The 23,900-nt window shown below is 44.6% G+C and overlaps 1 protein-coding gene across 12 annotated transcripts in view; it reads right to left on the reverse strand.

The window, feature by feature from the left end:
* ndst2a (N-deacetylase/N-sulfotransferase (heparan glucosaminyl) 2a) overlaps positions 1–23,900 on the reverse strand; it is a 480,630-nt gene that overhangs the window by 78,513 nt on the left and 378,217 nt on the right. For all 12 annotated transcript variants that reach the window (XM_068020521.1, XM_068020523.1, XM_068020517.1 and 9 more), the window contains one exon: positions 22,009–23,361. In XM_068020521.1, the coding sequence (XP_067876622.1) occupies positions 22,009–23,001 (993 nt within the window). In that variant the 5' untranslated portion in view covers positions 23,002–23,361. The remainder of the gene's footprint in view (positions 1–22,008; positions 23,362–23,900) is intronic.

The following is a 23,900-nucleotide window of genomic DNA, read 5'->3' on the forward strand; positions in this document are numbered from 1 at the left end:
TTAGCTATTGACAATGGGATCATTATTTGGCTTAATATTTAACTTGTGGCAAACATTGATTCCTGGCACCATGCTTAATTACACTTCTATTGAAAGTGTGCAGACCTGAAAAGGGTTCCCAAGAGTGATCCAAGCATCCCCCTCACACAATGAGTTACAAGAGTGGAGTGATTCAAAAAGTCTTTAAGCACATGTCATACAAGGAGGAAGTCGGGTAGATTGTATAAATAGGTTTAAATATCCTCCCTTTATATTATGAACTGTGTTTAGAAAGGATATGTTGGGTTTGGAGCACAGATTTATCAGAATGATGCCAGAGATAAAAGGGTTAAATTGCGAGGACAGGTTGCATAGACTAGGGCTGTATTCCTTTGTTTATAGGAAGATTGAGGAATTAAGGATCTAGTTGAGTTATTTATCGTTCAAGGAGTTGCTAGGGTAGGTAGAGAGAAACTATTTCCTCTGGTGGGTGAGTCCAGAACAAGGTGGCATAACCTTAAAATTAGAGGCAGGCCATTCAGAGGTGATGTCAGGAAGCACTTCTTCATACTAAGGTCAGCGGAAATCTGGGAATTCTGTGCCGCACAAAGCCGCTGATGCTAGTGATCAATTGTAAAGAGTATCAAGGGATATGAAACTAAGGCAAATATTTTAGTTATTCATTCACAGGATCCGAGCAGCGCTGGCAAGTCCGGAATTTATTGCATATTCCTAACTGCCCTTGAGAAGGTGGTGGTGAGCTGCCTTCTTGACAACTGAGTGGCTTGTTGGGCCATTTCAGAGGGCAGTTACAAGTCAGTCACATTGATGTGGGTCTGGAGTCACATATAGGCCAGACTGGGGAAAGACGACAGATTTCCTTCCCGAAAGGATATTAGTGAACTAAATGGGATTTTACAACAATCTGGTAGTTTCATGGTCACCAATACTAGCTTTTTATTTCAGATTTATCTCATTAACTGATTCATGTCTGTGGATCATTAGTCCAGGCCTGTGGATTACTAGTTCAGTAACAATACCACCATGCTACTGTTCCTATAGAATCATAGAATGGTTACAGCCCAGGAGGCCATTCTGCCCATTGTCTCTATGTTGGCCCTTTGCAAGAGCAACACAGCTAATCCACTCCTCTGCCCGTTCCCTATAGCCCTGCAAAATTGTTTCTCTTCAGATGCTTATCCAATTTCCTCTTGAAAGCTACGAATGAATCTATCTCCACCACACTCTCAGGTAGTGCATTCCAAATCCTAACTACTCACTCTGTATAGAAGTTTTTCCTCATTTTGCCATTAGTTCTTTTGCCATTCACCTTATGTCAGTGTCCTCTGCTTTTCAACCCGTCCGTCAATGGCCAATGGGAACAGTTTCTCTCCATCTACTCTGTCTAGACCTCTCATGATTTTGAACACCCTCCTATCAAATCTACTCTCCACCTTCTCTTCTCTAAGGAGAACAGCCCAGCTTCTCCAACCTATCCATGTAATTGAAGTCCCTCACCCCTGGAGCCATTCTTGTAAATCTTTTCCACACCCTCTTCAAAGACTTCATATCCTTTCTAAAGGGTGGAGCCCAGAATTATACACAGTATTCCAGTGGAGGCCAAACCAGTGATAAGGGTTCATCATAACTTACTTGCTTTGGTACTCTATGCCTCTATTTAGAAAGCCCAGGATCCTGTACGCCTTCATAACTACTTTCTCAACCTGCCCTGCCAGAGTCAACAATTCATCCACCAATACCCCCAGGTCTCTGTTCCTGGACTCTCTTTAGAATCATATCCTTTGTTTTAAAGTGCCTCTCCTCATTCTTCCTACCAAAATGTATCACTTTGCACTTCTCTGCATTAAGTTTTATCTGCCACTTAACTCCATTTACTGGCAAGGACGGACAAGATACAGATCAGCCATGATGAGACAGGCTTTAAGGGCTGAATGGCCTCCTCCTACACCTATGTACCCCACTCAGTTTTAAATGACCCTGATGTCGAAAGCAGGCACGCCTGCAAAACAGATCAGTTGACAGAGAAGGCTGACAATGGAAATGGCTCTGGGGTCACAGCAATAGTGTGTGACAGGATTCCGTGAAGAAGCTGCTTTCAACGTGACTTTTGTTAAAAGGATGTAAAGTGCCATTTAGTAAAGTGTATCCTTCGCCCACTTTAAAATAATATAATCCTTACATTGGCAAGACATATAGCAGCATCTTCGAGAGAGGATAAAAAAAAAAACATTCAGGATTAAATATGCATCATCGAGACTGATGTAAGTTATGTCTGATCTGTCGGACTACAGATGAAAACCGGTTTCCGTATACGGAGGCGGTTGTAAGTTGGCACTTCACGTGGTTCACTCACTACTACCACATTGGGAGTGTTTCAGATTTTTGACCCTTCAGATCTTTTGCACAACGCAATGCTTAAATTCAGAACACATTGCCTAACATCTCATGACTGCAGGTTCCAATTCAAGATCCCTTTTAAAAGTAGGCATCGACAAGGCTGAGAGTGTCATCAGCATGTAGCAAGCGAGGCTTCCCACTTGAGACTATAACAACAAACGCCCAACCATCAGCTCGAGAGAGATCCAGACCCCCTGCATGCCTGTTGCCCAGGGCGAGACGCAGTGTCAGAAAAGGGACCAAGGTGGTGACCAAGTAACTCCACAAAGCACTGAAAAATGAATGAATGCTGCAGCAAGTAAGGGTCAGCTCAAAAAGTCATAGTTGGGACAGTGATATACAATGGCACACACTGTACCAGCTCCCATCATCTGTCCTCCTCCAGCTGGAGTGTCTAATATTTTGGGGCCAAGGGACATCACAGCAGGAAAGGTTACAGTGATTAACAAGAAAGGAGCTGCACTAATGGATTTATTCAGACAACACTGTGCCCAATCCCCCTCTTCCCTTCTGCCTAGCCAAAATGCAAAAGCATGGCCCCACCACAGCCCTTCCCAGAGGAAACTGTCTCAACTCGCCCAACCGAAAACAGTAGCTTGCCTGGGACTTCCACTGATAACCCCTTGGTCATCATTCCCTTCATTGGTGTCATTAGATTCCCTGATGAAAGCAGAGAAGATATTCTCCAAAACTAGATGTTACAGACATAAGATAGTCACAAATAAACCTAATAAGGAATTTGGGAGAAATTTCTTTACCAGGCAGTTGTTATGATGTGGAGCTTGGTGTTGTTGAGACGAATAGCAGAGGTGCATTTAAGGGGAAGCTGGATAATTACGTGGGAGAAAGGAACAGAAAGATAAGCTGATAGGGTTTGAAGAAGAGGAGTGGGAGGCGGCTCATGTGAAGCATAAACACTGCCATGGACCAGTTGGACCGAGTGGCCTGTTTCTGTGCTAAACACTCCACGTAATCACAATCCTGCAAAGCAAAACTGGAATACGCTCCATTCTCAATACAGCACTCAAAATATGTTATAAAAAGGAGTGTGCTGTAACGAATGCCTTAGAAGATAGCATTAAATGTAAAATAATTCAATTAACAGACTAATTAATCCCATTATTGAGGTCATCTGCTCACTCAAATGCATCGAATTACATAGAATTTACACATAGAAACAGGCCATTTGGCCCAACTGATCTTTTCCAGTGCTGATGCTTCACACGAACCTCCTCCCACCTTACTTAATTCGTCATATCCCATCCCATCAGCTTATCCTTCTCTACCCCGTGTATGTATTCTCATGTACTTATCCAGCTTCCTCTTAAATGCATCTATGCTATTTGCCAGTTCCACATTCTCATCACTCTCTGGGTAAAGAATTTACTCCTGAATTCCCTATTGGATTTATTAGTGACTATTTTATATTTATGATCCCTAGTTTATGGTCTAAGTGGAAACATTTTCTCCACATCTGCCCCATCAAACTCCTTCACAATTTGAAGGATCTCTATAAGGTCACCCTACCTGGCCACGGGGGAGGTGCCAGAGGACTGGAGAACAGCTAATGTGGTCCCACTATTTAAGAAAGGTTGTAGAGATAAGCCAGGGAACTACAGACCAGTGAGTCTCATGTCAGTGGTGGAGAAAACTTGATTAGGAATAGTCAGCATGGCTTTGTCAGAGGTCATGCCTAACAAATTTGATTGAATTTTTTGAGCATGTGACCAGGTGTATAGATGAGGGTAGTGCAGTTGATGTAGTTTACATGGATTTCAGCAAAGCCTTTGACAAGGTCCCACATGGGAGACTTATCAAGAAAGCAAATGCACATGGGATACAAGGTAACTTGATGAAGTGGATTCAAAATTGGCTTAGCTGTAGGAGACAGAGAGTGATGACAGACGGCTGTTTTAGTGACAGGAAGCCAGTGTCCAGTGACATACCACAGGGATCTGTGCTGGCTCCCCTATTGTTTGTCATTTATATAAACGACACAGATGACTATGTGGGGGGTAGGATCAGTAAGTTCGTGGATGACACAAAGATTGGCCAAGTGGTTAACAGTGAGGTTGAGTGTCTTAGGTTACAGGAAGATATAGACGGGATGGTCAAATGGGCAGAAAAGTGGCAGATGGAATTTAATGCTGAAAAGTGTGAGGTGGTACACTTTGGAAGGAGTAATGTGACACTGAAGTATTCAATGAATGGCCTGACACTGGGAAGTTCCGAGGAACAAAGGGACCTTGGTGTGTTTGTCCATAGATCTCTGAAGGCAGAAGGGCAGGTTAATAGGGTGGTGAAAAAGGCATATGAGACACTTGCCTTTATCAGTCGAGACATAGATTACAAAAGCAGGGAGGTCATGTTGGAGTTGTACAGAACTTTGGTAAGGCCACAGCTGGAGTACCGTGTGCAATTCAGGTCACCACATTATAGGAAGGATGTGATTGCATTGGAGGGGGTGCAGAGGCGATTCACCAGGATGTTGCCTGGGATGGAACATTTAAGCTATGAAGAGAGGTTGGATAGGCTTGGGTTGTTTTCACTGGAGCAGAGAAGACTGAGGGGTGACCTGATCGAGGTGTACAAGATTATGAGGGGCATGGACAGGGTGGATAGGGAGCAGCTGTTCCCCTTAGTTGAAGGGTCAGTTACGAGGGGTCACAAGTTTAAGGTGATGGGCGGGAGGTTTAAGGGGGATTGAGGAAGAACTTTTTTTACCCAGAGGGTGGTGATGGTCTGGAATGCCCTGCCTGGGAGGGTGGTAGAGGCAGGTTGCCTCACATCCTTTAAAAAATACCTGGATGAGCACTTGGCACGTCATAACATTCAAGGCTATGGGCCAAGTGCTGGCAAATGGGATTAGGTAGATAGGTCAGGTGTTTTAATGCATTGGTGCAGACTCGATGGGCCGAAGGGCCTCTCCTGCACTGTATTATTCTGTGATTCTAAGTCTTCTGTTTCCTAAAGAAAGATTCCCAGCCTGTTCAGTCTTTCCTGGTTTACGTGAACACTGTTTGGTTGAGGGCTGAGTGGCTAAATCTCACCATTTAAGGGGAACAAAGGAAGATAGTTGTGATAGTTGGAGGTCAACCATCTCAATCCCAGGACATCACAGCAGGAGTTCCTCAGGGTAGTGTCCTAAGCCAATCATCTTCAGCTGCTTCATCAATGACCTTCCCTTCATCATAAGGTCAGAACTGGGGAAGTTTGTTGATGATTGCACAATGTTCAGCACCATTTGCAACTCCTCAGATACTGAAGCAGCCAGTATCCAGATGCAGCAAGACCTGGACAACATCCAGCTTGGGCTGATAAGTGGCAAGTAACATTCGCACCACACAAGTGCCAGCCAATGACCATCTCTAACAAGAGAGAATCTCACCATCTCCCCTTGATGTTCAACAGCATTACCATTGCTGAATCTCCCACTATCAACATCCTGGGGGTTACCATTGACCAGAAACTGAACTGGACCAGCCACATAAATGCTGTGGCTACAAGAGCAGGTCAGAGGCTGGGATTTCCGCAGCGAGTAACTCACCCCGTCTCCCCAATGCCCGTTCACCATCTACAAGACACAAGTCAGGAGTGTGATGGAATACTCTCCACTTGCCTGGATGGGTGTAGCTCCAACAACACTCAAGAAGCTTGACACCATCCAGGACAAAGCAGCCCACTTGACTAGTATCCCATCCACCACCTTCAACATTCACTCCCTTCACCATCGATGCACAGTGGCAGCAGCGTGTACCATACAGAAGATGCACTGCAGCAACTCACCGAGGCTCCTTCGACAGCACCTTCCAAACCCATGACCTCTACCACCTAGAGGGACAAGGGCAGCAAATGCATGGGAACACCATCACCTGCAAGTTCCCCTCCAAGCCACACACCATCCTGACTTGGAACTATATCCAAGTGGCGGATGGCGGTGTTGTGGGGAGTGAGCAGGTGCTATTTTAATAATAATCCTTCAAAATAATTATTCAGGAAAGAGCATACATGTCTACAGCATCTCCTCACTAGCTCAGGGCGTGCACGAGTATCTCCAAGCTGATGAATTATTTTTCAAGAGCAACCCCACTGCTATAATACAAGAAACATGGCATCTAATTTTCACCCAGCAAGATCCCACAAAGAGTAACAAGACCAATGACCAGAGTTTTGGTGTTTAATGGTGGTGGTCATTGAAGGATTAATGCTGGTCACTTTTCCTTGAATACTACCATGGCATCCACTAAACCAACAGACTGCACCTTGGCTGAATGAGCTCATCTCAAATTTCACCCTCCATTGTCTTAATGGAAGCACTAATTCATTGACCCATTAATTTCAAACATGGTCCGTCAAAGAGGCAGAAGATTTAACATGAACAGATTAAGTATTTGTAAGATGATATCGGTCAAAGTTATTTTTCAGATCTACATGGTGAGCACGAACCATGCTGATGATGTAACGACTTAATTGTGTCCTTCACTGACAGAAGCTCAGTGAAATATTTCACCAGAATGACAATACCTTGACTCCTCGGATGGCTGAACGAGTTTATTTAGAGCATAGCTGAACCATAAAGGCCAGTGAGGTCCCAGGTTTTATCCCCAGCCTGTGTGCAGGTAGCTGTTTTCGCTAGTTTGTCTCACTATCCTGGATAAGGGAAGCAGGAGTGGGGGCGCAGTGGGGTAAATAAGTAAGTCAATCAGCCAGCATTCTGGGTTGCTATCTGGAAAGTGCGGATATCAACTGAGAACAGCATTCGGCAGTGGTGCTGCCTCACCACCTTTGGCCGAATAGCTGGTCACACTCGCACTTAGGGTGAGGTACTGGAGGTGACAGCAGCACTGCGGGCCGTACCCCATTGAGGTGTTGACAATGTTCAGGAGGAGGAAACTGGCAGAGATAAATTTAGAACAAAAATGCTCCTTGAAAGGATCTCAAACACCCTCCAGGAATGGCAGTATCAGCACAAAGAACCTTTCATGAAGTAGATCAATACTAGATTGATTCCTGGGATGAAAGGGCTGTCCTATGGGGAGAGATCGAGCAGAATGGGCCTACACTCTCTGGAGTTTAGGTATTCTCATTGAAATATATAAATTCTGAAAGGGCTTGACAGGGTAAATGCTGAGAGTGTTTCCCCTGACTGTAGAGTCTCGATGTAGGGTTGTTAAACTCAGGATAAGGGGTGGCCATTTAGGACTGAGATGAGGAGAAATGTCTTCACTCACAGAGTTGTGAATCTTTGAAATTCTGGCTGTGGATGCTCAGTCCTGGAGATCGCTAGACCTTTAGGCAGAGAGTTGGGGTATGTGGAAACTGGAGTTGATGTGGAAGGTCAGCCATGATCTTATTGAATGACAAAGCAGGCTCGAGAGGCCATATATCCTACTGCTGCTCCTGCTCCGTGTTATCCTCTTCAAAGTTCCACCAGGACTGAATATAGGGTGACCTGAAGGTAGCTCGAGGGGTAATGAAGCTTTGTTTCTGAAGGTTGGTAGAACAAATCATACCTATATAGAGCCAGTGAGCAGCCCCTCAGTCATTTGCAATGGTTTTTTAAACCATCTCCACGTACCAGGAAAAACAACACTGAGCTCTCAGCAACCTATCCTGTTAATGAGCCATATTCACCCACTCGCAAAGTCAGCACAGCTATTTCTGGTAATCCCCACATTGTGGGGGGGAGAAACAAAATGACTGCAGCACAGAGTTAAAATACCAGAAAGTCAATATCATCGCCTTACACATCAGTTGGATCAACACTGGTTAACATGAATTACCTCCCACTCCAGTGCTAATGAAGGCTACCCTTTGTAGCCACTGAAACATTATCTTGGCAGGAAAGAAAACCCGATGAGAGTTTCACTTATTAAACCCATCAGCGGCATCAAGGGATTATGTCGAAATATTTTGAGTCCGGTCGCTTCACGAAATATTTTGGCAACTACTGTTTTTGATCAGCATCCGAGTCCCAAGATGCCTGTTAACCTGCAGTAAACATTCAAGTACAGTCCACTCCTGTCAACTCAAAATCGGTTTTTGCTTGGGAACAAGTTTCAATTATTCAGTATTAGGAATTGAACAATCGTAACGGAACAGATCAAGACCTTTTTCCACACATTTCAGGGGAGATTTACCAAAATGGCACCAGAGATGAGGGAATTCAAATACATGGCAAGACTTCGGGAAGCTGGGATTGTTCTCCTTATAGTGCAGAATGTTAAGGGAATTTTAATAGAGGGTGTTCAAAAGTTTTGATAGGATACATAGGGAGAAACTGTACCCACTGGCAGGAGGGTCAGTGATCAGAGGACACAGATTTCAAATCATCTTCAAAAGAACCACATGTAAAATGAGGAGAATTTTTGTTAAGTGGCAAGTTGTTAAGATCCGCCATGCGCTTCCTAAAAGGACACGAGAAGCAGATTCAAAAAGGAATTGAATAAATAATTGAAGTGGATAATTTTGAAGGGCAAGAGTGGGGAGTGGGGCTAATTGGATAGCTCTTTCAAAGAGCCGGCACAGAGTCGAAGGGCCGAACGGCCCTCCTCCTGTGCTGTGATATTCCATGATTTCAATTTGAATGAACTGATTATTCAAATTAAAGGACAACATTTTCATTTGCCATTTCTAAGTACGTTGCCCTCTGTGTAAAAGGGATCATTCACGGAGTCCGTGCTAAATTTACCCTTCGCTACACTAAAAGGAAAGCAGAATGTGCAGGAAGTGCTCAGCAAATCAGGGAGCATCTATGAAGTTAATAATTGGGGGCATTTAATTTAATGTAATTTTCTGGGCAAGAAACACATTGAATTCGACAGTAAAATCGAGCAGGGTGTAAATCCAGCGATCCACCGCATTCCATCAGCAGCACGACGGGCAAAAGGAGGTTAAAATTACCTCCAATGTTTCAGCTATGTTTTAAAGTTGAGTGATATAAGCCAAGAGAATGAAGTTGAACGATCTTGTAAGGTAGCAGGAGACGTTGATCCACGTTCGAGATGTCCTTCTTTCAGTTAGAAAAACCTCACCATCTATTTTCCCCCAGGAGTCAGTGCATTGCACTCTTGCCTCTGAGTCAGAAGGTTGTTGGTTAAGTCCCACTCCAGGACTTGTCCGCAAAAATCTAGGCTGACACTCCAGTGCAGTACTGAGGGAGGGCTGCACTGCCGGAGGGGCCGTCTTTCGGATGAGATGCGAACCAAGGCCTCAGCTGTTCCCTCAGGTGGATGTAAAAGATCCCATGGCACTAACTATTTCAAAGATGACCAGGGGAGTTATCCCTGGTGTAATAAAAAGAAGAAATGCTGGAAATACTCAGCAGGTCTGGCAGCATCTGTGGAGCGAGCATTTCCAGCATTTCTTTTTTATTTCAGATTTCCAGCACCTGCAGTCTTTTGCTTTTAGTTATCCCGGGTGTCCTGGTGAATATTTATCCCTCAATCAATATCACAAAACAAAAAAAATCAGATTATCTGATTATCATCACATTACTGTTTCTGGGAGCTTGCTGTATGCAAATTAGCTGACGCGTTTGCTACATTACAAATGTGACTACACTTCAAAAAGTACTTCACTGGCTGTAAATCACTTTGGGACAGCCCCAACAGCCCCAACAAACAAATTTCTCTGCAGCACCTGTGGAAGAGCCTGTCACTCCAGAATTGGCCTTTATAGCCACTCCAGGCGCTGCTTCACAAACCACTGACCACCTCCAGGCGCGTATCCATTGTCTCTCGAGATAAGGAGGCCCAAAAGACTGTTTCTGGGAGCTTGCTGTATGCAAATTAGCTGACGCGTTTGCTACATTACAAATGTGACTACACTTCAAAAAGTACTTCACTGGCTGTAAATCACTTTGGGACCTCCTACGGTCATGAAAGGTGCTATATAAATGCAAGTTGTTCTCTTCAACTGAACCTGGGTTGCCTTGTGCTGTTGCTGAAAGTAGTGCTCCTGGAGTATACTCTTTGCCTGGTCGATTATCTTAGACAATTCTCATCCAGACTGAACAGCCAGACTTATGTAATTGTAGCTGATGTTCGAGTTTAACTCCCTCCCCCCTTGGCAGCATTCACAATTCCTCGAAGCAATGCGGTCACCAAGGAAACGCGTCTGGTTTTCCTCCCCACCCTGTGATACTGCATCATGCTAAGACACTTCATCTACTCCTGGTGGACTAGCTGAGGGTTTGAAAGCAGCACGGAGCCATGAGTGCTCCGTTAGCACGAGTAACAGGCAGCTTTGCAGCTCAACCCCCCACCATCCGGTTAAGTGGAAGTGTTCCCACCATCTGTGCACCTGCAGGCCCTCCTCAAGCTTTACATCTTTTACCGTTATGCTTGTATGATGAATAAGCCAGAAAGCTGAGGCAATCCATCAGTCCTAATTGAGTTGTAAAACAACTAAAACACTGATTTCAATAAAAAGCAACATAACACTAAAAATATGTCTATAACGGCGACGACAGACTGAATCCCCACTCTTCTATTCCAGCTTTTAATATCACAGTATCACTGAACAGTTCTGCATTTCAGCTTGTTCACCCACAACTTAATAATTGTCTCTCCTAGGTTCCTAACTCTGTAAGACCAGCAAGCTTTCACAATGACTGGATGACTGTTGCTAAAATGCGCCCAAACCACATCATACATTTTTTGAAAAAAATTAATCGATGGGTTTATTTAATGAAAGAAACGTTCAAACAATATCCACTACCTGCAATTGTATTCACCATCCTGTAACTAGGGAGACACTGAGTATTGAGGGTCCAAACACCATCTGAACACAGTTCAGGTTGCCGACCCACCAGGATTGCACTGGAATTAAAGATTGGTCAGCAATGGCACCAAAGAAAAAGATTATTCTTCATTTTTTGAATGCCTTTGTTTATAAGGAATATTGAAGATGCCGGGGTGAGGGGGAGTGGCAGGGGAACAGGCTGTATGGGCAAGACGGTAGAGGCACGGGAGGTTACGGTATGAAACCTCCAGGAATACGTCCAACCAGAGTTGGCAACCCTGAACACAATATGCATTTCAAACCAGCTCCCTCGAGAAGCTGAAGGTAAACTGGAGTAAGAGAAATGAGTACCACTCAAATTTAATCTACTCCCTTCCAAAAAAAAAAACAAAATATTAAAATTGTTGCAGGGCTTTACTCGCTAGTGAAGTGGTGCAGAGGGTGATGTGTTTACAACAAATCCCACATAAATGTTAATCACGCTCTTCCCTTCTCAAGCAACAAGGCAATATTCACATAACTTACCATAAACAACACTCTGACAAAGCCTCTGCCAGCACAGTCAGACAGAGTCAAAATTCAATTGCTTCCATTCATTCGCCCTAAGTGCTGTTCCCTTCTGGGGCAAAAATACAACTGCTTTATTCGACTGAATGTGCAACAAAGAACAGGAAGCCAATCTCCAAGCCATAAATAACACAGATGCTGCCACTTAGGTAGGGCCCCGTCAGCATTTGGATTTGAGAATATATTCTTTTTTGGCTTTATTGCACACCATACCCATAATACATAATCCTGGGAAATCGTTGTTGGTGAAATTAAGCTGTTGTCAAGTCAAAGCCAGATCCATAGATTCTTTCAGATCATTGCATGGAAAAGAAAAGGAATATCAAAGAGAATGGGAAGTGAGGATAGTGGGATTATAGTGCAGACTCAACGTTCAAGTGGCATGTTCCTGTCTTGTTCTCTGATTCCAGCAGAAAAATGTTTGCACAACATTCCTCCGCCAATATTGGTGTTAAATTAAAACTTGCATTTATATACTGCCTTTGACGGAATTAAATCACCCCAAAGACAGTTCACACAAATAGGTTACGCATCAATCCACGTACGTCAGCGATAGCTTCCAGTTTGTAGTTGCACCAGACTTCAAGTTTTCCTTCACATTTAAAGAAGGATTTGCATTTACACAACCTCCTTCAAGACCTCAGGATGTCACAAAGTGTTTTACAACTAAAATACATTTGAAGTTGTAATATAGGAAATGCAACAGCCGATTTGTGCACATCAAGCTCCCACAAACAGAAACGAGATAATGGCCAGATAATACGTTTGAGTGGTGCAAGTTGAGGGATAAATATCGGTCACCTGAAACCTTGGTTTAACGTTTCATCCAAGCATGATGTGCCTGACATTACAGCACTCCCTCAGTACTACACTGCCGTGTCAGCCTGGATATGCAGTCAACGGGACTTGAACCCACAACTCAGTAGGTGAGACTGTTACCACACAACAAAGTCTGGCACCTTAAGGCGGGTATTTATTACATCTACTCTCCATGTGTATTCTACAAGGACGGACAAATATGTTTGTCTTTAAAAGTCTGCATAATTAGACCTAATTACACCTCATCCTCTAACCCTGCTTCACTTGATGACAACACCTTGGTCTTCATTTACTGTGTGCATCATTGCAGGAAATCAACTAGTGATAAATAAATATCCAAACCATTAAAGTCACGAGTACCCCAATCTCCTGCACTTCCCTCTCTTTCTCTCTCTCTTCTCTTTGGCCTCCTTGTCTCTAGAGACAATGGGTAAGCGCCTGGAGGTGGTCAGTGGTTTTTGAAGCAGCGCCTGGAGTGGCTATAAAGGCCAATTCTAGAGACACAGACTCTTCCACAGGCACTGCAGATAAAATTGGTTGTCGGGGCTGTTGCACAGTTGGCTCTCTCCTTGCGCTTCTGTCTTTTTTCTTGCAAACAGCTAAGTCTCTTCGACTCACCACTCTTTAGCCCCACCTTTATGGCTGTCCGCCAGCTCTGGCGATCACGGACAACTGACTCCCACGACTTGTGATCAATGTCACAGGACTTCATGCCGCGTTTGCAGATGTCTTTAAAGCGGAGACATGGATGGCCGGTGGGTCTGATACCAGTGACGAGCTCGCTGTACGATGTGTCCTTGGGGATCCTGCCATCTTCCATGCAGCTCACATGGCCAAGCCATCTCAAGCACCGCTGGCTTAGTAGGGTGTATATGCTGGGGATGTTGGCCGCCTCGAGGACTTCTGTGTTGGAGATACGGTCCTGCCACCTGATGCCAAGGATTCTCCGGAGGCTGTGAAGATGGAATGAATTGAGACGTCGCTCTTGGCTGACATACGTTGTCCAGGCCTCACTGCCGTAGAGCAAGGTACTGATGGCACAGGCTTGATGCACTCGGACTTTTGTGTTCCGTGTCAGTGCGCCATTTTCCCACACTGTCTTGGCTAGTCTGGACATAGCAGCGGACGCCGTTCCCATGAGCTTGTTGATTTCTGCATCGAGAGACAGGTTACTGGTGATGTTTGAGTCTAGGTAGGCGAACTCTTGAACCATTTCCAGAGCGTGGTCGCCGATATTGATGGATGGAGCATTTCTGACGTCCTGTCCCATGATGTTCATTTTCTTGACGCTGACTATTAGGCCAAATTTGTTGCAGGCAGCCGCAATCCTGTCAATGAGTCTCTGCAGACACTCTTCTGTGTGAGATGTTAATGTAGCATCGTCAGCAAAGAGGAGTTCCCTGATGAGGACCTTCCGTACTTTGGTCTTCGCTTTGAGACGGGCAAGGTTGAACAACCTACTGAACAACTAGTGATATATAAATATCCAAACCATTAAAGCCACGAGTGGCACAGTGGCGCAGTGGTTAGCACTGCAGCCTCACAGCTCCAGGGACCCGGGTTCGATTCCGGGTACTGCCTGTGTGGAGTTTGCAAGTTCTCCCTGTGTCTGCGTGGGTTTTCTCTGGGTGCTCCGGTTTCCTCCCACAAGCCAAAAGACTTGCAGGTTGATAGGTAAATTGGCCATTATAAATTGTCACTAGTATAGGTAGGTGGTAGGGAAATGTAGGGACAGGTGGGGATGTTTGGTAGGAATATGGGATTAGTGTAGGATTAGTATAAATGGGTGGTTGATGTTCGGCACAGACTCGGTGGGCCGAAGGGCCTGTTTCAGTGCTGTATCTCTAATCTAATCTAAAAAAATCTAATCTCCTGCACTTCCCTCAGTTGTTATTATCTTCCATTGTCCGAGCATGAGGCTAGAGCTCCACCTTCTTATATCAAGCATTCCTTCCCTCCAACTCCCCCTCAGACCCCAGATCCCCTGAAGACATTAGGCTCTGCTTGCAACTATATTCTTAGATCAGACCAGGTGGTGAGGTTCAACCACGAAAGCACCACAGCTGAGATCAATTTTGGATTCACCAAAGATCCACAATGTACTGCTCGCCTGTGGCCACTGAGTTACAATCAGAGGCAAAAAGTTGTGGCATTTTTCATCCCCTCGCCTTAACTGAGGAATCCTGAGGTTAGCTGTGGCAACCCCTGCTCCAGCTAACTGACATCAAAATCTAGACTAGCAGTCAAAACTGCTTCTATTTAATCTCTACAGGTTCCATCAGACTGCTTCTAAAATATGTTGCAAACATCCTTCCAAACCCACGACCTCTACCACTTAAAAGGACAAGGGCAGCAAATGGTTGGGAACACCACCACCTTCAAGTTTCCCTCCAAGCCACACACCATCCTGACTTGGAACTATACCACCGTTCCTTCACTGTCACTGGAACTCCCTCCTAACAGCACTGTTGGTATACCTCTACCCCAGGGACTGCAGCAGTTCAAGGCGGCAGCTCACCACCAGCTTCTCAAGGGCAATTAGGGATGGGCAATAAATGCTGGCCTGGCCTGTGGCGCCCACATCCCATGAACGAATAAAAAAAAAATTCTGATACAAATTCTCAATCATTTATTAAAGTCTCTTATACGCAAGTTATGAAACACAAGAAAGTACTAGACATACCAACTGGCACAGAAGGTTATGCTAATAGTGTTAGATGAACAGGGATAGGACGAAGCTCATTTGGACCAGTTCAGCCAAATGGCCTGTTTCTGTGCTGTACATTCTATGTAATAAATATTACTTTCACGTTGACTCTATTTTTGCCTAAGTAGTTCAGTAAAACGGTTTTACACCGACATGTCGGTGACTCCCTGCAGCAGGACAACACTCTGAAATAGTTTTAACTTTGCGATACTGAAGCCTGCCTTCACTGCAGTGCCTATCACAGCTATTTTTCAATGCTGTAGAATTATGTGGCGCCATTAATCAAAGATGGGCAGGATTTGTTAGCTCCCATTAATCTTCGATCAACCTTGTGAATCCCAGGTTTAACCCACACCGATGAAACAGAGCTGTTGAGAATGCCTGGTATTCTGGCGCTATTTAATAGGGGAATAATTTGCACAGGGAAGGGTGCATATATTAAATAGCTCAGAAAGTCGAACTCCAAACTGAGTGGAGCCTACCCTAAATAGGTGTTGATTCCTGATCATGATTCAGATGTCAACCTCTCCAACTGAAAAGCAAGAGTGTACTAAATGACAACAGGGTGTTCAGAATCGTCCCACCCTGATGGTCAGCTGCTCAATTCTTCAACTCTCGATGGCAAAATTTGGCCAGGCAGCTAAATCCTTCTTGAAGTTTATTAAATGTTTCTGCAGTTTTATGGCAAATTAAAACCAGTTCAAATAGTTCTTATATCTCGGGGAGTCGAGGCTTATGCAGAGCAGGCCCGAAGGAGGAGTTGCGGCCTGGGACAGATCAGCCATGATCTTATTGAATGGCGGGCAGGCTTGAGGGGCTGAATGGCCTACTCCTGCTCCTATTTCTTATGTTCTTAATAGAGAACAGACGCGAACAGTTATGAAGGGTTACAGCAAAGGAAAGACTAAACAGGGTGGGCCTCTTTTCTCTCGAGGAGAGATGGCTGAGAGGTGACCCAATTGAGCTCTTTAAGATTGTAAAGGGGTTTTGATGGGCTAGACGTAGAGGGAACCAAAATTAGTCGCCATAAATATGACAGGCACTAATAAATCCAATTGAGAATTCAGGAGAAACTTCCTTCGCCAGAGAGTGGGGAGATGTGGAACTCACTACCACAGGGAGTGGTTGAGGCGAACAGCTGAGACACAGTAAGGGGAAGCTGGATAAGTAAATGAAGAAGAAAGGATTGGAAGGCCATGTTGATAGAGTGAGAGAAAGTAGTGTGCGATGAAGCTCGTGTGGAGCATAAACAATGGGATGGACCTATTGGGCCAAATGGCCTGTTTCTGTGCTTGCAGATTGCATGAAATCCTCTGCAGTGCTCATTCACTTCTGGCTTTCTTCATTTGCAGTGTTTATGGAATTCTTCGGTGGGGAGGGCAAATTAAATTAATTAGCAGGAAGTGTGAAAGTGATTCACAAATGGTCAGCACATTTATAGTTGTTAATAAAGCAAATACAGGATTCATTCATGTGTGTGCGTGTGTATTATTTAACTTGTCACATAGGGAATACAGCAGTGAAACCTGGTGTAACAAATTTCCACAGCATTTTTTTCATTTTAGTCAAATTAGCAATAACCTACAAAGGCAGTAATGCATGCACAGGTGACTGCTATATTGACAATGCCCTCAGAACTTTCATTATCCTTAATTATTGGTGTCAATCCCTCTTATTGTAATTCTGTACCAGATTCACCCTGCAGGACTGGCAGGTCTAGAAGAGGCAAAATACTGCGGCTGCTGCAAATCTGAACATCAGGGCTGTTCAGTTGCGACGCGCCTTATCGCCAATCCCTCCTGAAACAGGCTCCGTCTTTCTCTTAGACCTGTGCCAAAACACCTTCATTAGAATGACCATATTGAGTGCAAGAATGTGGAGCTTGCACAGTTGAGGCAAATAACATGGATGCATTTCAGGAGAAGCTAGATAAGCACGTAGGGGAGAAAGGAATAGAATGATCCGCTGATAGGATGAGAAGAGGTAAGCTGAGAGGAGGCTCATGTGGAGCATAAACATAGTTTCTGCGCCATACATTCAATGTAATTCTACGTCTCGGGGGTGAAGTTGATCACGGACAAGCGATACAATACCAGATCAGCAACCCGCTGTTCAAGGTGACCCAATCCTCCCCACCTCACCCCACACTGACGTTGATCGAGCAGGGGCAGGTCGATTATCAACAAAGACCAATCGCACCCCCAGGATGCCTCGCATTTACAACGTGAAACCTGTCAAGTCAATAGGAAAAAAAGTCCATCATCCCCAAAACTAAAGCCACTGAAACAGTTTTTGAAGGCAGGTAATTCGTGATGGAGTTACAGCCAAGTGTACTTGCCAGTGTGGCCATTTTTGAAACAATCAGCATTTGATGAAAGCCAAGCTTCATCCGGCCTCAAAATAGAAATATTTCTGCATTGTATTTTCCATGAGAAGTTAAACTGAGGCTCTGTTTGCCTTCACTGGAGGAAGCAGAAGATCCCACGGCACGATTCAAAGAAGAGCAGGGAAGTTCTTGCCGGTGTCCTTACCAATATTTATTCCTCGGCCATCAATAGGTTATTAATTTATTTAGAGATACAGCACTGAAACAGGCCCTTCGGCCCACCAAGTCTGTGCCGACGAATAACCACCCATTTATACTAACCCTACAGTAATCCCATATTCCCTATCACCTACCAACACTAGGGGCAATTTACAATGGTCAATTTACCTATCAACCTGCAAGTCTTTGGCTGTGGGAGGAAACCGGAGCACCCGGCGGAAACCCACGCGGTCAAAGGAGAACTTGCAAACTCCGCACATGCAGTACCCAGAATCGAACCCGGGTCCCTGGAGCTGTGAGGCTGCGGTGCTAACCACTGTGCCGCCCCTAATCTGGTCATCATCACATTGCAGTTTGTGGGAGCTTGCTGTGCACAAATTGGCTGCTATGCTTCGCACATTACAATAAGGACGACACTTCCAAAGTGCCTTGATTGGCTGTAAAGCACTTTGCGATTTCCTGAGGTCACGAAAGGCACTTTATAAATGCAAGTCTTTCATTTTTTCTTTTACCTTAATTTGCGAGAAGTTATTTTTTTTTTAAATCAGTGCCTTTGAGATGAGCAGTCCCGAGTTCCCCAGCATTCCTTAACTGGTGGCGACTCACCAAAAACAATACTGTAGATTTTTGTTTATGGTATTATCATATCGGCCTTGTAAATGAGGAAAAAGTACAAGAGTACCATCACCGGACCAAATATCAGTCAACACTTTCATGGTCTCTGCTCCTCTCCTCTACTATTTCAGTTCTTCATGCAATCCAACAAACCACACTCTGTCACCATGGAAACATCTATCTCCCACATCATGTTAACCATGTGCAAAGGCTTCCTCAGTATATAACTAAAATTAGGATTTTGGAAAGACCTTTCCAGCAGTCCTGCTCCATTGCCCAAAAATTAAAGATCAATCTCCTAGACACTGCTGTGAGCAACGCCCGGGATAAAAGTCATCAGGGTTTTAAAAAAAATTCTTAAAATGTTTCCGTGTTTTGTTTAAGGTAGCGGAGATGGGGGAGAAAAGGCTTTTTGACTGACAGTCAGGAATCATCCAATCATGTGACGAGTTTGTTCGTTTACTGATTGGCTGTGGGAAGGTAGACATATAAGGATGGTATGTATTGGGCAACCAATGGCAGGAGAGAGGGGGTGGGCCCATAGAGGCTAGAGATTATGTGAGGCAACCTCCAGGAATACACTGGACCAGAGTTTGCGACCTGACTGCTCAATGGCCTCAATAAAAGCAGGGGGGGGGGGGGCTTAAGAAGTAGACCAATAGAAAAGGAGCAGTAAGTCACATGAACAAAAGCGATCCATTGAAAAGTAGTGGTTCGGAAAAGGAGGAAATGAGAGAAACATTAATGGGACTGAAAAGCACCAGAGAGAGGAGTAGCTGATACGGGAGACAAAGCTTCAGTGGAACGTCCCACCATGCCAGCTTTTCGCTTCCACGTTCCTTCCCCCATTCCAAGAAATGCATCTGCCTCTAATTTATGTCACCAGGGGCCCACTTGCAAGCTATCACCATCCACTCCCCATACTTGGTAATAGGTGTAAAAAACTTGCATGTTAAAGAATTGTCTTGGTAACCTGGCTCAGGGCAGGTTACACAAGGAGAATGTGTGGCATTTGTTCTGGCAGTTCCAATTCAGTTTTTAACTAGCTCAAAACTTGAGTTCTGTGTAAAATAATACTCTTCAACAGAAGTAAAGACATTTGCAATATCCACATTTTTACTGGATCCCAAAGGATTATCATGAAAACCTGTGCTGGAAAAGGGGGGCGGTGGTAATATTGAGGAAGCTACAGCAATATATATATAAACCTATAGCGGCAATGGAGAAAGACAAGGGGAGTATCTCTAATCGGATAGCTCGTTCAAAGGGCCAGCACAGGAACAACGGGTCAAATAGCCTCCGTCTGTACTGTATGATTCTAAGAAAGGAGTCAGCACTCACCTCTCTGGAAAGTACTGCTTCTTAAAATAGGGAGATGTTTTTCTCTGGCGAGTGTTAAGCTGCAGTCAAAGAAAAAAATCAATGGCAACAGGAGGAAAAACGTTCGTCTGGAGGAAGCCAGCGAAGACTCAACAGGCCAAGTGGCCCCCTCTGTGCTGTAACCTTTTATGATTCTAGTAGGGCGGGATGTTAAAAAAAAAATAACCATCCTATGATTTGATGAAATATTGAAATTCCTTCCGTTTTAGATCTTCTGCTCCTGGACAATCATAGGCCAAGAGTGACCACGAAGAGCTGAATTTTATTAGCGCGCTGCGCTTTGAAGTCGACGGCCTTCAGGCACGGAAGCGCCGCTGAGCCCCGCAATATTTCGCTCATTTAAATGGAAGGGGCGGAGCGACGCCCCCGATGACAGAGAGGGGGTGGCTGCTCCATCCCCAGAAATGGCGTCCGACGCCATTGCGCAGGTGTCATTTTTAAAGGGCTTCAAGCCCTAGCAAAAATTTGACTTTTTAAAATTATATCATTGTTGATTTTCATTAAACAAATAATTAAAAGCTGGAGGGCCTTTTCCAAACCCCCAATGGTTTTATTAATGGACTATATGATGAAAAGTTATTTTAGTCCCAACCCGAACTTTCCCCCAACCTCTTCACATTTGCCCTTCAACATCATCCCACCATCCTCATAGCCAAAAGAAAGTGTTTTCCCCGCTCCCCTCCCCCACCCCCCCCCGATAATTTCACATCCCGAAGACGCACTAGTTGCGGATGGTGGCCGCAAAATCGGCGTGGGATGGCCGCCGGGAACAGGCACGTTGACTTGCATGTTCTTTTAATTAGTTTTAATATTTAAATGAGGTCCCCACCGCCAAGCGGCAGGGGGACTGGGTGGGTTACACCAAGGCCTCGCTGCTGCCGGTAAAACGCGACGGGGCTTTCTTGGCCTCGGGGGTCGTGGTGGGCCTCTCCTGCAAGTATTTTATAGGCCCCTCCCCCGCAACGAGCCCTGACGTCGAGGGGCTGGTAAAATTCAGCCCTGAGTGTCAGCTGTTAGCATTTTAACCTGTGTCAGCTTGCCTATGCATCAGAAGAAAAATGAGCCGTTGCCACTGGGACTGAAGGTTGCCTTTGACAACGGAAAAGATCAACTGGAAGATGGACTGAAGGATTTGAGAATCCATCAGCTGCTACTTTTTCTAACTGTTAGCAATACATAAACTTCAAGACCACAAATTTTAAAATGAGCCGATGGTTTTTGATAGGCATAATTACCAATGTTTCTATTTAATGCCCTCCCCCGCAAAAGATATATGACAAATAATTTTCTAAAATGCAGCCTTTATAACCTTATCATTCTCTCTGAAGAACTGTGCTCAATTGTAAAGGTTGACATTGTTTAAGACTACTAGAGAGGGTGCTGAGGAGGTTTACAAGAATGGTACCAGAGACGAAAGACTGTAAGTAATGTGGACAGACTGGAAAAGTTGTAGTTTTTCCTAAATAAAAGCAATTACAGTAACAATTCCCTTCAGCTTACGAACATAACATTATAAGGAAAGACATGTAATAGGAAGTCTCTGATTTAAAATATTGCAATCTCTAAAAATAATTTCATCAGGTGGAATTTTGCCCAATGGAGGATTGCAAATCAAAGTATACCATCAACCTAAATTCAACACCAATTCCACGAAATTAAGCACGGTCTTCAAAAGTAAGACAATCAAGTCATTTAATCTAGAATGTCCCCAAGAAGAGCCACAAGTCAACCCAATATGCAAATAATGATCATTTGTCAACATAAATCGATTTTAATTATCAAAACTTCACGTTTCAGTACTTAACTAGATCTGAAATATTTTCTTGGGCCGATTTAAAATTCCATATTGGTCAAAACAAATAATTGTTTGGAAGTTGCCTGAAAACTGCCATTGAAAGTGGGTCTGCCAATGTACTGGCTGTTACTGGAAAGAAAAACTGAGAGTCCGAATTCTACGCGAGTGGGTTAAGAATGAGTCCAGTTTTAACTTTTAAGGTAATTAGCAAAAGGTCCAGGGATGAGATGAGGAGAATTTTTTTTAATGCAGCGAGTTGTTGTGATCTGGAATGCGCTGCCTGAAAGGGTAACTTTCAAAATGGAATTGGAGAAATACTTGAAGGAGGGAAAAAATTGGCAGGGACATGGGGAAAGGACAAATTGGACAGCTCATTCTCCATTTGTGTTGTATCATTCTATGATTGAATGAAAATACAGCATGTTTGTTTCTGCTTACCTCAACATCCAAGACTTTCATTCTTGTTCCTTCCTTTCCCACAAAGATGTCATCAATGTCCACCAAGAGGTAGCGGTCCAGGCGCAGACACAGGCGCTTGCCTGTAAGGTAGGCAATCGCGTCCACGAAAATCAGCTTGTGCAGCCAGAAGTTTAGGTTGTTCCCAAAGAAGACTCTCTGAATGCCATCGTACAAACCCAAGTCCTGGACGACAGTCGCATGTAGTGCTTTGTGCGTGCTCAGGTGGGGGATAAACTCTGCTGACTTGGTGCTGGCCAGGAGGACCGGCTCGTAGGTGCTGTGGTTGGACTGAAAGACTGTCCAGTCATCTCCTGGCAAAAGGCCCTGCTCCACCTCGTTGGCCCGCGTCACGTAAAGCAGCGGCGCATTTGGGTTGATGTGATAGTCCTTCAATCCGAGGTTGGAGTGCAGGTACAGAGGGAAACCCTTAAGTTGAGCGCTTAGCAAGCTGTTTTCATTGGCTTTGAAGAAACCAATAATTCCAACGCTGTACTCTATGCAGTATTTATCCAGCAGCTCTCTGTTCCAGGCATCTAGGTTCACATATTTCAGAACATTTTCATATACAATGAGGGCATATCGTCCCCGATCTTTCTCCGTTAAGGTTGGCACATCCCCTTTCCCCGGGGCTAATTCTATCCTATATTTAAAGCGGCTGGACTCTAAAATGGTCACAATTTCTTGTCCTAGTTGAGAATAAATACTTTCGGCAAAAACCAGGACCACAGGGTCAGTCCTCGACGTGTCCACCGCAGGCATAAAGCGCCGGACAGACTGGGGCGGCAGAGACATTCTGTGTTGACTGTTGCAATTGCTGATGGGCAATGGTAGGGCCTCCTTAATCTTTGGGCTATTGGTCACATAGTATGCCAGGAAACACATGGAGATTAAACTGAAGGCGATCAGCAATAAAATCAAGCGGTGCAGCTCCAGCTGGCGAAAATTCCGTACAAACTTCCAAAAGTTAACCATTGTGAGCACTGGGCGGCGCGAGCCTCGCAGAACGAGAATGAGTCCAAGAGAGGTCCACGCAATAGCAGGGACGACCAGCAGCAGCAAGTAGTAATCCACTCCTCATGAACTGCCATTTATTCTACGTGACCATGGCAAAACAATCCCATTGCTCTCTGGCTGGTGCTCGTCCTTTATCCCTACCTCCCACCCCCCCACCCCTCCTCTTTCAGACTTCAATTGGCACTAGACTAGAGGGACCACCGGCCATCCTGAAGAAACCAGCACTGCCCTTGCCACCAAGCCCAGAAAGATACACCGTTCAATTTCCTCACTGGATGGGATCACCAGACATTCTCTCCCGGGCAAGACCTTGGAAACCTGCAATACACAAACAAACAAAACACAGATGAAATGACAGCTTGTGACGCCAACTGACTGGCACGCCATTGGCTTGGGAATAAGACGTGATTTGCCCTCATGGCGATCATTCTGCAACAAGTGGGTCACATGACTTGTTGCCCGTTTTCCACAATTAAGCCAGAAAAGTCCCAGCTTACTGACGTAACAACACGCTTGCTTCACAGCTGAGCACATATGCATAAAAAACAACTTGCATTCGCATAGCACCCTGAACTCAGTAAAACTTCCCAAGGTGCTTCACAGGACTGATCAAACACAAAATTTGGCACCAAGCCACATAAGGAGATATTAGGACAGGTGATCAAAAGCTTGGTCGAAGAGGTAGGTTTTAAGCAGCATCTTAAAAGGAGGTTCAGGAGCTCTGGGAGGGAATTCCAGTGCTTGGGGCCTAGACACACTAGTATGCATATTGCCAAAAACATGGAATACGCTAAGTATTTCTGGTGAAGTCAACAATAATCTGTACAAAAAGTGTGATACAAATCCGTTAATTGTAA

The sequence above is a fragment of the Heterodontus francisci genome, chromosome 42, assembly GCF_036365525.1.
Source record: "Heterodontus francisci isolate sHetFra1 chromosome 42, sHetFra1.hap1, whole genome shotgun sequence".
Taxonomy (NCBI): Eukaryota; Metazoa; Chordata; class Chondrichthyes; order Heterodontiformes; family Heterodontidae; genus Heterodontus; species Heterodontus francisci.